The following is an 18053-nucleotide window of genomic DNA, read 5'->3' on the forward strand; positions in this document are numbered from 1 at the left end:
GTGGGCCATATTTGGGGACTTGGATTTTATTCTGGGTGGAATGGGAAGCTATTGAAGGATTTTAAGCAGAGTGACATGATCTTATTTATATTAAAAAAAAAGCACTGGTTGTTATATGGAAAATGGCTTGTGCAGTATAAGGTAGACTAGTTAGCTGTCCATTACAGTAGACCAGGTGAGAGATGGTGGAGTCTTGGAATATGGTGGTGGCAATGGAGATGGAAAGAAGTGAATGTATTTATAAGCTGCTTAGAAGGTAAAATGATGAGTATGTTAAAGTTGGGTTTTTTTTTTTTTTTTTTGTACGCGGGCCTCTCACTGCTGTGGCCTCTCCCGTTGCAAAGCACAGGCGCTCCATACGCGCAGGCCCAGCGGCCATGGCTCACGGGCCCAGCTGCTCCGTGGCATGTGGGATCTTCCCGGACCGGGGCATGAACCCGTGTCCCCTGCATCGGCAGGAGGACTCTCAACCACTGCGCCACCAGGGAAGCCCAAATTTGGGTTTTGAGAGAGAATCAAGAATGACTTCTTTTTTAGCTTGAGTGAGTGGGTAGGTAGATGGTCATGCCATCTGCTGACATGGGAAGGTGAGAAGATTGATGGAGGAACTGCTTTAATCTGGATTGATTGTTGTCTAGGTCTGCCAGGCAGCTCTCATTGTATCACTGTATCATTCCCTTTGCCTCTTTCCCGTGTTGAATCTCATATCTTACTTTCTTGTTTTACCCTCTAGCTTTGTTGGAGCATGTACTCCAATAGCATCCTAAGAAAAGGAGAGGAGGAGGTTCATTTCTGAGTACCTGAAAGTCTGAAAATATCTTTATTCTACTTTAAACTTGGTTGATAATTTGGGCAGGTGCAAAAGTGTAGGTTGCAAATTATCTTCCTTTTAAATTTTGGAGGCCTTGATCTGTAAGCTTGGGGACCCCCAACACATATTGTTGTTTTATGGATGTAGTATTTTCTTTTCTGTAGGATATTAACTGTAGTATTTTTTTTTCAGTTGAGGTATAATTGACTAAGTGTTTAAAAAATGTTTAAATATTTCTTCTATGCCTTGCATTATCTCTGTTTTGCTCTCTGTCTTTCATGTTGGTGGCTTTCCTTAAACTGATGATTCTTGGCTGTCCATGTCTATTAAAGGCTGAAGTTCTAAAATATGAATTTGAAGCTCTTTGAGCATAGGTGGGCTTGTCAACTACTGAGCTTCACTGCACTGTGATCAAGCAGTGTGGTGTTGTGATTTATATTTATCTCATATATATTTGGTCTTCAGCCACAGTTCTAGGCTCATAGCTCCCCAAACCCTTGAAATTTCCTGAATGGCAAGAGCGGTGAAGTAATATTTGGTCTCTTGTCCTCAGTTCCTGAAAATGCTTGAGGGAAGGTGACTTTTGGATCCCACCCAAGGGTGGGAGCTGGTTGCCAGGAGAACAGACCCTGTGCTTGGAAGGTTGGAACTTTCAGTCCCACCCCTTGACCTTTGGGGAGGGAAGAGGGGCTAGAGGTTGAATCAATCACTAATGGCCAATGATTTAATCAATCATGCCTATGTAATAATGCAGCTGCCATAAAAACCCAGAAGTTCTGGCTGTTATTCGATCCTTTAATGTCCCTTTATAGTGAGTCAGTAATCTAGTGAGTAAATGGGTTTTCCTGAGTTCTGTGAGCTGTCCTTGCACATTAGTAGAACCTGAGGAGGGGGTGGTGGGAACCTCTGATTTATAGCCAGTGGGTCCCTGGCATCTGAAGTGGAGGTGGTCTTATGGGACTGAGCCCTTTAACTGTGGAATCTGATTTTATCTCTGGATAGATAGTGTCAGAATTGAGTTGAATTGTCAGAAACCAGTAGGGTGAGAATTGCTGTTGGTATGGGGAAGCCTCCACACGTACATTGGAATTGGGTCCAGGAACTGTTTTTCAGACAGTAAAAAACCTGGCCTTTTTATTAGGTGATTGTCAGTTTCATTTTCCGGAGGTCTTTTCTCTGGGGCTATAAAAAGTTAAAGTGCCTATATGGATGTATATATTCCTATGTGTCAGCATAATTTCAATTATTAGACCAAAGAGTATGTAAATTTTAAGGCTTTTGATGTATTTAATATATTGGTTTATTGTATTTATATGTAAGGATATGTAAATGTACACATACGTGTTTTCAGAAATGTATTATCAATTTATACTCCCACTAGTAGTATATGAGGATGCTAGGTCCTCTAGTTTTGGTATCAGTATTATAAATTTTGTAATATTACTTGCTAATTCAATAGACGGAAATGGTATTTGCTCTTTTATTTTGCTTCATTTATTGGCATGTGTTTGCATGTCTGTGTGTGCGTGTGAAAATTACAAATTAATGACATTTGTCCATTTTTTTGGTGGGGTATTTGTCTTTTTCTTATTGATTTGTAAACTTTTTATATATTATGAAGATTAACCTTTTGTCACAGGTATTACAGATGGTTTTTCCCGAAGTTTTCAGTGTCATTCAATTAAATTAATTTATTCAATATGCAGAATATCTTAAATAGCATTCATTTTTGAGGCAGTAATAAATGTACAGCATACAAAAAATAAAAGATAAAAAACATAAAAGATACAAAAGGGTATTAAGCAGAAGATAAGTCTCCTTTCTATTCCTTTCCCCAAATTTTCTTCTCTGGAGGAAACTACTGCTTACCAGCTTCTTTTACTTCTTTTTAGAGGTGTTCTTTGTAGATGTAAGCCCTTTTTTTTTTTTATTTCTGTATAAGCAATAGCTGTGGTAAATTATTACAGTAATGGCTCCTGATAAAGCCTGCCTATCTTTATTTATCTCTTCTCCTTTGAATATGATTTTGTCCTTCCTTTCATCAGCAGGTAGAGTCTACTTCCTCACCCCTTGAATCTGGGCTGGCTTTGTGACTTGCTTTTACCAGTAGAGTGTGGTGAAAATGATGTTGTGTGGCTTCTTAGTCTAGGCCCTAGGAGGCCTTGTGTTCTGTTTCACTCTCGTGGAAGAGCCCCACAACCATGTTCAGGAGTCTCCTAGTCCAGTTTCCTTTAGAAAGAATGGCTCAGGTATCCCAGCTGTCCCAGCTGTGCTCAGCTCAGCTGAGCACAGCCAACCCATCAGCTGAGTGCTGCTGAGTGGGTGAGCCAGGGAGAGACCAGCAGAACTGACGGGCCAACCCACAGATTGATGAGAAATAAAAATTGTTTTCTTAGGCCACTAAGTTTTGGGATGGCTTGTTATGTAGTAATAGATAACTGATATAGTAACATATTAAACATTCATATTAACTTGATATTTTGAAGATTATTTCATATTAGTACTTATAGAGCTGCTGCCTCCTTTTTAATCTCTGCATATATTCCAGTGTGTGAATGTACTATAATTTAATCAGTTATTATTGATAGTTGTTCAGTTTGTATCTATATCTTGCTATAACATGGGGTTGTAAAGAATCTCCTTTTGTATTTATCTTTGATATGCCAAAACTTTTACTTTGTAAGTTGTCATCAAATCTGTTTCCTTCATGGATTCTTTTAACATTTTGCACAATTAATGCCTTTCCTACTTTGAGACCACCTATATTTTCTTCTGTAATCGTTTCATTTTTATTGAAAAGTAGTCAGTCTGGAATTTATTTTGGTGTATAATACACTATAGGAATGGGATTTTATTACTTTTCTAAATAATTATCTAGTTATTCCAACAGTTTCTAAAATGAATCCTTTACTCAGTCACTATTTTGAAATGCCATCTTATATGCTAAATTCTTATATTTATTTCTGACCTTCTATTTCTTTTCAATGGTCTGTATTTGCGTTGTACAATTATATCGCTTTTCAATTATTATAGCTTTATAATATGTTCGAGTACTTGTCGTCTCACCTGCTGGGAGTTTGACGTTGCATAAAACTTCTTTATTTATTTGGAGAGAATGGACATCTTTACAACAAGGGTCAGCAAACTTTCTGTAAAGGATCAGATAGTAAATATTTTAGGTATTAAAATATTTACCATCTTACTGTTTGTGTTGCGGCTGCTTAGCTGAGCCTTACTGTTTGTGTTGCAACTACTTAGCTTTGCCATTGTAGCACAAAATCTATGACGATACAAAAATGAATAAATGTGTTCTAACAAAATTTTATTGAAAAAAATAGGTAAGTGGCCCTTGGGTCATAGTCTTACAATATTGAGTATTCCTGCTTTATAATATTGAGTATACGTCTTTAGGAATATGGTCAGTTTCTCTTGTTCACATCCATTTTTGTGTATGTGAATAAAGGTTTGTGTTTTCTTCATTTTGTTCCTGCACATTTACTGTTAACTTCCTAGATGTTTATTCTTTGGCTGCTATCATATAGAAATTCTTAGTGGTTTACTGGCATATATGAAAGCCATTATAGAATTTAAAGTAGAATCAGGAGACATATTGGAAAATTTAATAATTCAGTAATCTCTTATCAGAATACTTAAGAATACTTAAGAATTTGGAGAAAAGAAACATAGCCAGGACCAGAAGAGCTCAAGCAAGGCTGGGGAGAGGGGCTGGGTAGGCACAAGCCAGAAGTCAGGGTGGATGGGGCTGGAGCCCAGTGAGCCATCTTTAGAGGTGTTGGATCACAGCATGTAGGTTTTTCAGCCAATGAGGTCTGAGTTTGAATCCTGATTTTACTGCTTAGTAGCTTATGACCTTTGGCAAGTTACATACCCTTTCCGTGCTTTCTCTTAAATAGGGATGATATTAATAATTATCTTATTCAGTAGTTATGGGGGTGAGAGGCCTTGCGGAGCCCAAAAGTGCTGCTATGGCTTCCAGTGGGGTTGACGTGAACACTGCTGGCTCGGCAAATGAAGCTCCTGAAATTCCGGACGGCGTGGGATATTGGCTTCAGGGTGTCTACCACTTCGCCCCTGATAGGAATGATTTCTGGAAGAACTTGATCCTCAGTTTGGGACTTTTTGCTGCGGGAGTTTGGCTGGCCAGGAATTTAAGTGACATTAAACTAATGGCTCCTCAGCCTGGCGTGTAGCCAAAAAAGACACATAGAATCCCTGTGCTGTACTTGAACCTTCCAGAAACAGAGCCTCCAGTCTGTGACCATCATAAGACTTGCCCAGAGGGGCACCTTTCCTTCCCTGCTTGATTTCCTTTCCTCGCTGAGTCCACTCAGAACACCAATCACTGGTGAGCAGTCAGGCTTCAGCTAAAGTGTTGTTTTCTGTTCTGTAAAGTTCTGTACATAGTTCCTAAGTTTCTGCAGGGGATGATCTTTGCTCTTGTCCTGAGGAATAACCTAATGGTATTTTAACAAATACTTGAACTAAAGACTGCACATAAAGACCAAATAAAAAGTAGTTATGGAGATGAAATGAAATAGCTTATATAAAGCACTTAGAATAGCTTGGTCATAGTGCTCAATAAATGGTAGTTACTATTATATTATTATTATAACATTATGTATAATGTATATATAATATATTTTCATAGTTTATATGTATATTTTATATATTTATTATTTCACTGTATTATTGTTGTTAGTTGGTAGAATCACATTGGCATTCCAGAATCAGGGACTCTATAAAGAATGAGTGTCTATGCAAACGATATAAAGGAGCTGTCTAATCAGACCCAGGTGAGCAGAGCAAGGTAAGAGCTCACACATGAGGGCTTCCCTGGTCGTGGGGTGGTTAAGAATCCTCCTGCCAATGCAGGGGACACAGGTTCGAGCCCTGGTCCGGGGAGATCCCACATGCTGTCGAGCAACTAAGCCTGTGTGCCACAACTACTGAGCCTGCGCTCTACATCCCGCAAGCCACAATTACTGAGCCTGTGTGCCACAACTACTGAAGCCCGCGCACCTAGAGTCCGTGCTCCGCAATAAGAGAAGCCACCGCAATGAGAAGCCTGTGCACCGCAACGAAGTGTAGCCCCTGCTCGCCGCAACTAGAGAAAGCCCTCGCAGTAACGAAGACCCAACGCAGCCAAAAAGAAATAAAATTAAATCTCTAAAAAAAAAAAAAAAAGGGAGCTCACACATATATTACAAAGGTCAGAAATCATAGAGCAGAAAAGGACAGGAGGGTCAGAGACTTTTGTTTCCAGGGTAACTTTCTATCCTGTTCATTGCTTTTTGGAGATCTATGGAGACAGGAAAAAGTTAATGTGGCTAACTTAGACCCTGCAGGTGGATATAATTTGGAATATTTGATTAGGTTGAAGAATGAATGGGCATGGAGATATCAACTTTTTTTTTTTTTTCCCAGCAGATAGAACCTAACAGTTTTCAACAGTTATTAGAGATTGAACATTGTTTGTCTTGGGCAGAGACATGCAGCAGTTCTTAGCAGAGGGTTGAAGAAGCCTGCCTGGCAAGGCCTGGTAAGATGGTGTGCAGGCTAGATTAGGGAGCCCTGTTGGAAAGTGGAGAGCTAGTGAGGGCAGTGGTGGGTGGGGTTGTGGATATTTTGTACTTAGGATTTTTTGGGAAAAGTCAGCGTGCTGGTATTGGCCTTGGCTCAGTGAACCCTGCAGTCACTGGCCTTGGGAACTTTTGCTAGGATTCCACAGTGTTCACACAGAGCCTGGGGTGGTGAATGCTAGGATAAATCTGAGCCCGGAGTTTTAGATGTTTGTCAGTCTTGGGCTTTTCATGCCCTGCAGTGACTTAATTTCAGGGTGACTTCACTTGGTATGGAAGTTGGGGAAGGGGAAGAGGTGAAGGGAAGTAGCCAGTCTAACGTGTAAAGGAAAGGGGTATAAGATTAATTTAGTCTGTTCCTAGCTCTACTTTGCATTATTAAAGAGAACAAAAAAAATCATTCCTACTGTTATCTTTTGTCCTCTCTATTCTGTGCAATTTTAAGGTAGTACTTTTTGACTCGTTTTTGTTTAATTAGAATGACAAATTTGCAAAATTCTTTAAGATTAAAGCGGGGCTCTTTTAATACATGTTGATAGGTACATAAATCTGTTTCAGGGCTCCAAATTAACTGTCCTGTGCCATCAGTCATATGTTAAAGGACTCCTTATGCGCATGTTACACAGCCCCCTTTTTAGCTTCCATGTTGCTTGAATAATCTTGCTTTTTGGTGCCATGGTCTTGAGAAATAATTTCGTAATTTTCCTTTCCAGGGCCACATTTCCTGAGTCATTTGGTTATCTTTCTAATGGCACGTTATGAAAGCTGTTTTTCCCATTGACCTTGCTTCTCTTGACTTTTTGAAAAACGTATCCTTTTTGTTTTCTGCAAAGGTTTTTATCTCAGCCTTTGCTCTTGCCAACTTATTGATAAGAGATCTGGAATCAAGTGGAAGTTTTGGGAAACATCTTGATATTCTACTGTTAAGTAGGCATAATGCCTTCAGAACAATTGCTTTTTTCATCTGTAGACTCCTAAGACTTTTTCAGTTAAAAATTTTTGTGGTTCGGTAAATTATTAACATGGAGGTTCAATTTCGGGCTTAGCACATACTTTGTTTTTAATGTGGTAAAGTATACGTAACACAAATTTACCATTTTCACCATTTTTTTTTTTTTTTTTTTTTTTGCGGTACGTGGGCCTCTCACTGCTGTGGCCTCTCCCGCCGCAGGGCACAGGCTCCGGACGCGCAGGCCCAGCGGCCATGGCCCAGGGGCCCAGCCGCTCCGCGGCATGTGGGATCCTCCCGGACCGGGACACGAACCCGCGTTCCCTGCGTCGGCAGGCGGACTCCCAACCACTGCGCCACCAGGGAAGCCCTTTTTTCACCATTTTTAAGTGTACAGTTCAGTGTCATTAAGTACATTCACAGTGTTGTGCAGCCATCACCACCATCCATCTCCAGAACATTTTTAATCTTGCAAAACTGAAACTTTTGCGCATTAAACAATAACCCCCCATTCCTCCCTTCCCTCAGCCCTTGGCAATCACCATTTTATTTTTTGTCTGTGAATCTTACTACCTTAAGTACCTTGTATAAGTGGAATTATGCAGAATTTGTCTTTTTGTAACTGGCTTATTTCACTTAGCATAGCATCTTCAAGTTTTATCCATGTTGTAGCATGTGTCAAAATTGTCTTCATTTTTAAGGCTGAATAATATTCCATTGCATGTATATGCCACATTTTGTTTATCCATTCATCCACTGATGGACAGTTAGTTTGCTTCCACCTTTTGGCTGTTGTGAGTAATGCTGCTATAAACACGGGTGTGCAAACATCTTTCTGAGTCTGTTTTCAGTTCTTTTAGGAACATACTCAGAAGTGGAATTGCTGGATCATATGGTAATTTTACGTTTAATTTTTTGAGATATCACCATACTGTTTTCCACAGTGGCTGCCCCATTTTACATTGCCACCAGCAATGCACAAGGGTTTTAATTTTTTCATATCCTCACCAACACATGTTGGTTTTTAATTTTTTAAAAAAATAATAGTCATCCTAATGAATATGAAGTGGTATCTCATTATGGTTTCGATTTGCATCTCCCTAAAGTTGTTGAGCATCTTTTCATGTGCTTATTGGTCATTTGTGTATCTTCTTTGGAGACATGTCTATTCAAGTCCTTTGCCTATTTAAATTTTTGCTGATGTTTTCTAGTTGTAGGAGTTCTTTATATATTCTGGATATCAAATTCCTTATCAGATATATGATTTGCGAATACCTTCTCCCATTCCGTGAGTTACCTTTTCATTCGGTTCACAGTATCCTTTGATGCACAGAGTTTTTACTTTTGATGAGATCTAGCTTATCTATTTTTTCTTTTGTTGCCTGTCCTTTTGGTGTCATGTCCAAGAAATCAGTGCTGAATCCAATGTCATAAAGCTTTCCCCCTACGTTTTCTTCTAAGAACTTTATCATTTTAGCTCTATGCTTAGGTCTTTGATCCATTTTCAGTTTTTAATTAAAAAATTTGGGGTATGGTGTAAGATAAGGGTTCAACTTCATTTTTTTTTCACATGGATATCCAGTTTTCCCAACACTATTTGTTGAAAAGACAGTCTTTTTGCCATTACATGCTTTTGGTATTGTTGTTGAAAATCATTTGATCATATATGTGAGAGCTTATTTCTGCGCTCTCTATTCTATTCAGTTTGTCTGTATGTCTGTCTTTATGCCAGTATCACACTCTTTTGAATACCATAGCTTTGTATTAAGTTTTGAAGTTGGGAAGTATGAGACCTCCAACTTAGTTGTTCTTTTTCAGGATTGTGTTGGATATTAGGGAATCCCTTGAGCTTTCATTTGAATTTTAGGATGGCTTTTTCTAGTTCTGCAAAAAATGTCATTGAGCTTTTGATAGAGATTGCATTGACTCTGTAGATCGCTTTGGATAATATCAACATTTTAACAGTCTTCAGTGAACACAGAATGTCTTTCCATTTTTCTGTGCCTTCTTTAATCTCTTTCAGCAATGTTCTGTAGTTTTGAGTGTCCAAGTCTTTTGCCTTCTCGGTTAAGTTTATTCCTAAGTATTTTATTCTTTTTGATTCTGTTGTAAATGTAAATGTTTTTGTAATTTCCTTTCCAAACTGTTTATTGTTAGTATATGGAACTAACACTGAATTTTGTGTGTTAATTATGTATCCTGCAACTTTGGTGAATTTGATTATTAGTTCTAACAGTTTTTTTCTGGTGGAATCTTTAGCGTTTTCTGCATGTTAGATCGTGTCATCTGTAAACAGAGGTAGTTCTACTTCTTTTTCGATATGGATGCCTTTTATATCTCTTTCTTGCCTAATTTCTCTTGTTAGGACTTCCAGTACTATTTTGAATAGAAGTGGTGAAAGCAGGCCTCCTTGTCTTATTCCTGACCTTACAGAAAAGGCTATCAGTCTTTCACCATTGTTTATTTTTTTTTCCTTCAATTTATGCTTTGATTCAAGCCTTTGGCTGAGAAGGCAAACTAAATTAAGTACTGTGAGGAAAGCTAAAACAGTGCTGAAATTGTGAACTTATTCTTGAACTGTAAATTCTTATGAAAATGGCTTCTGTAAAGGAGGCTGCCCCAAGATTTAAGCCAGAATAAGTAGCAGGGAGAGCATCCTCATAGTTTTAGAAGCAGCTGAGGTTCTGAAAACTCAGAGGCTTTTTTACCTTTTCAGTCTGTGCAAGCACATAGATTTATGTTCATACTGTATTTTTAGCCGTATAGTGTAAATGTATCTGAGTACATACTGCTCCGTGTAGGACTTAGGGAATGCAGTCAGAAAGAATAGAGGGAACCAACGTGTAGACACTTTGGGCTGCATACTAGTGGCTTTTAGTGGAATTCTGCCTATAAAATAATCACGATGATGGTAGCAGTAATAGTAGCTACTACACCACATCGTGTCCTAGGCACATTAGCTACACTGCCTTCTGCAGCATCACTGCACAAGGTGTAGGTGTTGGCATCCTCTTGTTACAAGGAAGGAAGCAGTCCTGAGAGGTCAAGGTGAGGGTCCCAAGCTGCTACATGGCAGAACCAGGATTTGATACTAAGTCTCTGATTGCTCAGTCCTTTTGCTTTCCCCTAAATTTGTTGTCTTTGTTTGATTTTAGTTCTGATACCGTATCTTAAGCTCCTTTAAGTATGGACCTTGATTCATGGTGGTACCAAGGAAGTGCTGGTCAGATAATAAATGAAGGTACTGCATATATGTTCTTTGGTTGGTTAATTTGATCTCTGAGAAGCTGCTATCACTTCTCTAGCCTGCCCCTCTCTTAGCTCCGTCTTTCCGTGCTTACTTCTCTTTAAAGGCTGGAGAAGGCTGTGCTGAAATTGAGTCAGGCCTTTGTGTCATTAGCACCCCTCTAGAGGGAGTGGAGAGCTGTTTATCAATACACCTGCTTCTACTCTTAATGGAGAATTAACGGCCCCCAAAATATTATTCCTTGTTATTGTTACTGTATTAGTGTGTAGACCAGACTGACACTGGTTAACTCAAGCACCTCTGTATTGAGCAGTAAGGACAATAATGTAATAAGAGCTGTTATCATTAATAATGCTATCATTATGAGTGCTTTGAAAGATCCTATCACATTTGATCCTTATAATAATCCCTTAAGGCAGATGAGGTAACTGAGACTCAAGTAAGCTAAGTGACTTGTTCAGGGTTGTCTAGCTAGACCATTCCATCAAAAGCAGGTCTCCCCTGTTTTTCTCCATTACGGGATCCAGCTTCTTGCCAATTTCAAGCATATATTGCCTCAAAGAAGGCAGGGGTCTCACCTGGCATCACAGCTGTGTCCTCAGTGCCAAGAGTAGGACACGGCACAGTAGAAGAACAATAAGTATAAAGCTGGGAATCTGGGCTTCCCTGGTGGCGCAGTGGTTGAGAGTCTGCCTGCCGATGCAGGGGACGCGGATTCGTGCCCCGGTCCGGGAGGATCCCACATGCCATGGAGCAGCTGGGCCCGTGAGCCATGGCCGCTGAGCCTGCGCATCCGGAGCCTGTGCTCCACAACGGGAGAGGCCACAGCAGTGAGAGGCCCGTGTACCGCAAAAAAAAAAAAACAAAAAGAAAGAAAAGAAAAAGCTGGGAATCTGAGAGTAGATTTCATGGTTCCAAGTTCAGGGCTATATCACATTTGTCTCCTGGGGTAAAAAAGGTCGTTAGAGGGCATCATGGATCAAAAAAGTGGTTAGTTGTTGCTACTGCTCCCTTCCCCTGGACATTAAAGGTCTAAACTCATTGATTTTAAAAAACTTTTTTTGAAGTACAGAATACATTCAGAAAAGTCCACCTAATCATATGTTATATAACTCTGTGAATTTTCACAAACTGAACACGTTTGTGTAGTGAGCACCCCGCACAACACGTTACCAGCTCCTCACGCATCCTCCTGGCGCTCTTCCTCCCCCATCACACGTGCAAGGATAACTACTGTCCTGCCTTCTGGAAGCATAGGTTAGTTTTGCCTTTTTTTAAAAAAAAACTTAATGTAAGTAGAATTTATATTCCACAAAATGCCGTTTGGTGTCTGGCTTCTTTTTTTCAACATTATGTTTGTGAGATTTTATACTGTTGTGGATATGTTGATTCTCCTGCTTGAGTAAGGAGTAGTCCATTATTTGAACACAGCAGTTTATCTCTTCAGCTGATGGAGGGCACTTGGGTAGCTCCTAGTGTTTGTCTTTTATGAATAGTGCTGATGTGAACATTCTAGTACGTATCTTTCGGTGAATGTATGTGTACATGTTTGAATCCTTTGGATTTTAAATTAAGAACTATTCATTAAGTAGAGTAAACATTTAAAAATTATTTCAGTTTCATATTGTATCTAAGTAAGGGAGAAGGTTATGGAGGGAAAAAAAGAAGCGATGGAGGGAGGCAGAGGGACAATATGGGGAGATAAAATTGGGACAGGAAAAGATTGTAGGGAAGAAAGGGTGAAGAAAACCAGAGGCAAGCATGCAGCCATTGAGAGGGACTCCTCAGCAAAGTGAGCTGCTGAGACGGAATCCTGTCCCAATCGTGAGTGTGGACTTCAAGATATCATTACTTCTCGAAATGCACATGTCTCTTTAGCCCCATCAGCTCCTCTCAGAGGCTCTTTGGCCTCCAGTCCAGCCATTTCTCTCCGTCTGCACTGTCGGCACCACCAACTGTTGTCTAACCAGTCTCTTCATAAGTGTTCCAGCTCTTCTCTAATCTGTTTTCTACCTAGCAGCCATTTATATTATTTTCAGGAAATCTAATAAATGTAAGTTAAAAATCAAAAGTAGATCTTGTGGCTAATTCAGAGCTATTGAATGGCTTCCCTTTGCTCTTAGGATAAAATCTCCAAATGCTCAGTGATTTGCCATGTGATTGGGCACCTCTCCCCTGTTCAGCCTTATATTATGTTGCTTTCCCCGTCGTTTACTTCCCTGAAGCTTCACTGACCTCCTCTTTGTTACCAGAAGGCCCCAAGCCCTTTTCCAGTGGGGGCTTTTGCTCACCACCTTCCTTTTCCTGGATCATTCTTTCTCCTCCTGTTATGAATTGTCTGATTTCTACAATGCTTCAGATTTAGCTTGAATGTAATTTTTTCAGAGTTTCAGAGGGCTCTCCTAGCCCCCAGCTAAATTAGGTTTCCTGGCTGTGTTCTCCTGTAACATCTTATTTTTTTTTTTAACTTTTTATTTTATATTGGAGTATAGTTGATCAACAATGTTGTGTTAGTTTCAGGTGTACAGCAAAGTGATTCAGTGATACATATACATGTATCTATTCTTTTTCAAATTCTTTTCCCATTTAGGTTGCTCCTGTAACATCTTATTTTAGCACTTCTGCCATTTGAAATTATGTTCACAGCTGATTATTTTTTTATTTTTATTTTTTTTGCGGTACGCAGAGCTCTCACTGTTGTGGCCTCTCCCGTTGCGGAGCACAGGCTCCGGACGTGCAGGCTCAGCGGCCATGGCTCACGGGCCTAGCCGCTCCGCGGCATGTGGGATCTTCCTGGACCAGGGCACGATCCTGTGTCCCCTGCATCGGCAGGCAGACTCTCAACCACTGCGCCACCAGGGAAGCCCCACAGCTGATTATTTATTTAATGCTGTGTCTTAACGCCAGACTTTTAGCTCCATGAAGGCAGGCACCATGCCTGTTTTGTTCAGGACCTTACACCCTGTATGTGGCACAAAGTAGGCACTCAGCAAATACTTGTTGAAGCTCTAAGAAACTGTGCTGTGAGTGGAATGATCTCAGTGACCCACCACTGGGAAGTATTGTCTGTATTGCCAAAGTGCCACTAGAGGAGTGTTGATCAGGACTGAATGGCAAGTAGGTTAAGTGTCAATCTACAGTATAACAGGTATTGTATGACTGTATCTGTGTACACAAGTCTTCTATAGATGTATACATATGTATATCTAAATGTATGGAGGAAGGTTTGGAAGGATATTTAAAAACCTCAACTCAGTGGTTAACTTGGGAGAGGGAAGTATGAGCCGTGAAGGGATACTTGGTACTTTGATTTCCATATTATTATAATTTTTTTATAGTGAAAGGTTTTCACTTGTGTAATTCATTTAAAAAAAGGTAGATCTGGCTTAAAAACAGTTTCTGCTGTAGGAGCCCAGTGGGATGAGACAGCATCAGGGGAAATTTTTATTAGTATTAGGAGAAAACACAGACATTGGGATAGAAGATTGAAGAAACGGACTTGGGGAAGAATGAAATTCAAAAGAGAGCATCTTTGTCACTTTGTGCCCTTCCCGGTGTAGGTTTATCATCAGGACTCTTTGTGTGAGTATATACTTTATATTGTAGGAGTGACAGAACTTTCAGTAGCATTCCTGGGAAAGAATATAAAATTTATTTTACTGTGAATTGGATAGTGGATACTGACCATGGCCAACAGTGGATTCAGAGCTCTAAATAGACAATATCTATCTATCTGTCTCCCTATCTGTCTCTCTATCTATCTTCTATCAATCTATCTATCTATCTGTCATCTTTTTACCATAAAGAAATGGGCAATAAATGTATTTAGCATTTGTGAATAGTACAAAGCTCTTTTTTCATTGGCTCTTTTTTGCCCTCAGTAAATCTGTGAGGAATGTTTTTATAATCATCCCTTTAAAATTTTTAAAAAAACATATGAGGACATAAATCTCAGAGAGATTAAGTAACTCATTCAGGGTTACTTGGCTGATACGTTGTGGAGAACAGGACTGGATCCCAGGTCTTCTCTACCAGATATTATTTATTTATTTTTCAAGAAAACATTGGCCAGAAAAAGATAGGAATCACTTATTAATATAGTATACTGTGAAACAGGTGTTTTGGCCATCTACATTTGTGAAACATCTTTAGATATGGTAGTAAGAAAACCCATTTACTGGATAGATTTCAGAAATTTCTTAGGCAGTTGAGACTAAAACTTAAACATCAGGAAGAGGTCAGTATTAGACGTCATTCAGAAAAAGTAGCTGTCTAAAATAATATTTTCTAGGCAATAAGTTACTACAAATGAGCTGGCTCTCAGTGTTGTAGATAATTTGACAAGAGCTTGTAGATGTCTACAAATTAAAGACTAAACAATTTCATAGTTGGAACTGGGGCAGAAGGTAAACACGTAGTTATTTTATTGTCTGTCACTGATTCATTCTTTGACCTAAATTCTCATTTAGGTCAAAAATATGAATTCTAATTCATATTTTTTTTTGCTTTTTTCCATTATTCAAGTTATTGAACAGTTGGAAGCTTAAGCGATGTTGCACATTTTAACTAAAAGTATGTAACTATTGGCATTCTGGAATGATTTCTTATAGCACAGCCCTGTGTATTTATTTAATTTTTCCTAAGAGTAGTATTGATTATATTTTTGGATAATAAAAATGTCTTTAGGAGTTGTTATTGGCAGGTTTTTATAAATACACTAGTCCCCCTTTATCCATGGGAGATATGTTCCAAGAACCTCCAGTGATGCTTGAAACCACAGATAGTACTGAGCTCCATATATACTTATGATAAAGTTTAATTTATAAATTAGGCACAGTAAGAGATTAACAGCAACAATAATAAAAGAGAACAATTCTAACAATATATGGTAAAAAAGTTATGTGACTGTGGTCTCTCTTTCAAAATATCTTGTACTGTAAGTACCCTTTGTCTTCTTAAGATGATGGGAGATGATCAAATGCCTACATGATTAGGTGAAGTGAGGTAAATGGTACAGGAATTGTGACTTAGTGTTAGGCTACTAATGACCTGACGGTTGGTCGGGAGGAGGACCATCTGCTTCAGGTGATCCTGGATCACTGAGCCCTGATGATGTCAGCAGTTGGATGTCAGGAACAGACCGTGACATGGCTGGGGATTCCTGATGGGACAGCCCGAGATCTCAGAAAGGGCATGAAACTTAAATCTTATGAGCTGTTTATTTCTGGAATTTCCCATGTAATATTTTCAGACTTCGACCGTTGGTAACTGAAATCTTGGAAAGGAAAACTGCATTTAAGGGGGGACTACTATATATTTATTATATCCATCTTTGTACATATTTGTGTAAGAAACAAAAGAATGTGTAATCAGAAGGGATTCTGGGGACCAAATAGTTCAAATGGAGAATTGAGAGTCCGGGTAGATTGGCAGAATTGCAGAGGTATCAGGTCTTTAATCATGAGTTCAGGACGCAGCAGGCCACTACTTTAGGTGTGGAGGCCTAGGATTTAGAACTGAGCTATACTATCTTTAGACTTTCTAAAAAATTATGACTTACTGCCACAGATTATGCCAGCAGTCATATTATAAGATTGGGTGACCCCTCCAAACTGGATCATCAAATTAGTTAATATCTTCTTAAAAGGAATGAATCCAAGAACATGTTGGAGCTACATCTGGATGCAAATGAAGTAGTGTTGCAAACTCTGAGCAGACAGATAGATAATCCAATGATAAATTTTAAGCAGTGAGCTATATTGATATTATTGTCAACTTAGCAGGGATATCAAAAGAACACTTGGCAAGGAGTAAATAGTGTTTGTTACTGTAGTGGGAAAACCAAAGGGAATAGAGAGATTGGGGGACATCAAAGTAAAGCAGTTTATCTTTATGGTCAAGGACCTTCAGCATTTAAAGGATATTTAGATAAATGTTTCTCAAACTGTCTTTGGTGAAGGACTAGAGTTTTAAAAAAAGTCCAGTCTGTCACCAACTGATACTTTTCTAAAATATAATAAGAAAGAACTACTAGAAAAATGAAATATTTATATTAGATTCTTTATATTAGATTCATCAAAATTAAAACTACTCTTATAAATTGCTCTAAAAGTTTCTAAATTCTTACTCTCAGTATCTGTGCTTGTCTCATCATGGATTAGTAATAGTTTATAGTCTAGTACTGGCCCATGGGCCCCATTTTGAGTGTCACTATTCAGAGGATTTCTACATTCTGACAGTCCTGGAGTTGGCCTTTTTGAGAATTCTATCTGAGGGGTGAGACAGTGTAGTACATTAGTGATAAGTAATTCCTAGCTACACATTGCATAATCTGAGATACTGGTTTCTTTTTCGTTTGAAACAAATACAGTAGAACAAATATGGTAGAAGGTTATAAGAATGAAGACTTCTCTCAAAACTTTCAGTTAGTTGGTTTAGTAAAAATTCAGACAAAGCATGATTACTTTGTTTGTGTATTCTACATATAGACCAAAGAAGCATGACTTTTGAGTAAGGAGAGAATGTTTACAATATAGTCTTTTTTGGGGAAACCTTCTTCCTTTATTCCTGCGCATTTTAAAGATCAAACATTTTAGGACTTCCCTGGCCGCCCAGTGGTTAGGACTCTACGCTTCCACTGCAGGGGGTGTGGGTTTGAGCCCTGGTGGGGGAACGAAGATCCCGTATGCTGTGCGGCACGGCACCCCACCCCCACCAAAAAAAAAAAAAATCAAACATTTTTTGCTATTTGCTTGTTAAAGCTATATATGGATTTATATTTTCTAAGTTGATAAACATCTTAACACTATGCCAGTGACTTGGGTGGCATTTCACTTTTTCTGTCGAAACTGATGATTTTTATTGACTGGGCTGGGCACATTAAGTCAATTTTTATTATATTGTTTTTTGTTAAAATGTCGACATTTGCCATTTCAGGTTGTTTAATGTAGTTCATGGTAGAATTCATTTTTTTATAAAAACTTAATAAAGAACTGGTGTTGGCTTTTTAAGTCGTGTTATAGTATAATATTGTCTTAATCTAGTCTAGAGTTAACAGAATTTCAGGATTGGAAGGCATTAAACCCTAACAACAACCATGTGATGTATTAGCCCCTTCTAACAACCACCATGTGATATATTAGCCCCTTCTTAGCTTCCCTGCTAAGCGCCTGTCCAGGCTGTGCCTGAGTATCTCCAGTCACAGGGAAACTCCATGAGTCCCAAGGCCACTTATTGGGCAGCTGTGCTGTTAGAAAGTGCTTTTGTGTCACTTCTACATCTTGACACAGTATGGAACAAGCAATGAATCCTCGATGCAACAGTACTTCACATAAATGAAGATAGCTGTCACGTTTTGTATTTTTCTCTTCTGCAGGCTGACACATAGCCTTTGCTTATACCATGTGATTTGTGTCCTTTTACCATTCTTGTTGGCTTTTCTGAATG

The 18053-nt window shown here is 39.0% G+C and overlaps 2 protein-coding genes across 9 annotated transcripts in view; both read left to right on the top strand.

The window, feature by feature from the left end:
- BABAM2 (BRISC and BRCA1 A complex member 2) overlaps window positions 1-18053 on the top strand; it is a 451346-nt gene that overhangs the window by 8833 nt on the left and 424460 nt on the right. The gene's annotated exons all lie outside the window — the stretch shown is intronic.
- Window positions 4798-5251, top strand: LOC116764319 (mitochondrial import receptor subunit TOM6 homolog). Its single transcript, XM_032652860.1, has one exon. The coding sequence runs from the start codon at window positions 4798-4800 to the stop codon at window positions 5020-5022; it is 225 nt and encodes a 74-aa protein (XP_032508751.1). The 3' UTR covers window positions 5023-5251.

Source organism: Phocoena sinus, chromosome 13, assembly GCF_008692025.1.
Source record: "Phocoena sinus isolate mPhoSin1 chromosome 13, mPhoSin1.pri, whole genome shotgun sequence".
Classification (NCBI taxonomy): domain Eukaryota; kingdom Metazoa; phylum Chordata; class Mammalia; order Artiodactyla; family Phocoenidae; genus Phocoena; species Phocoena sinus.

What these genes read in the sequence shown, in the direction of transcription:
- LOC116764319 (XM_032652860.1), top strand. Translation starts at nt 4,798, where the DNA reads ATGGCTTCCAGTGGGGTTGACGTGAACACTGCTGGCTCGGCAAATGAA.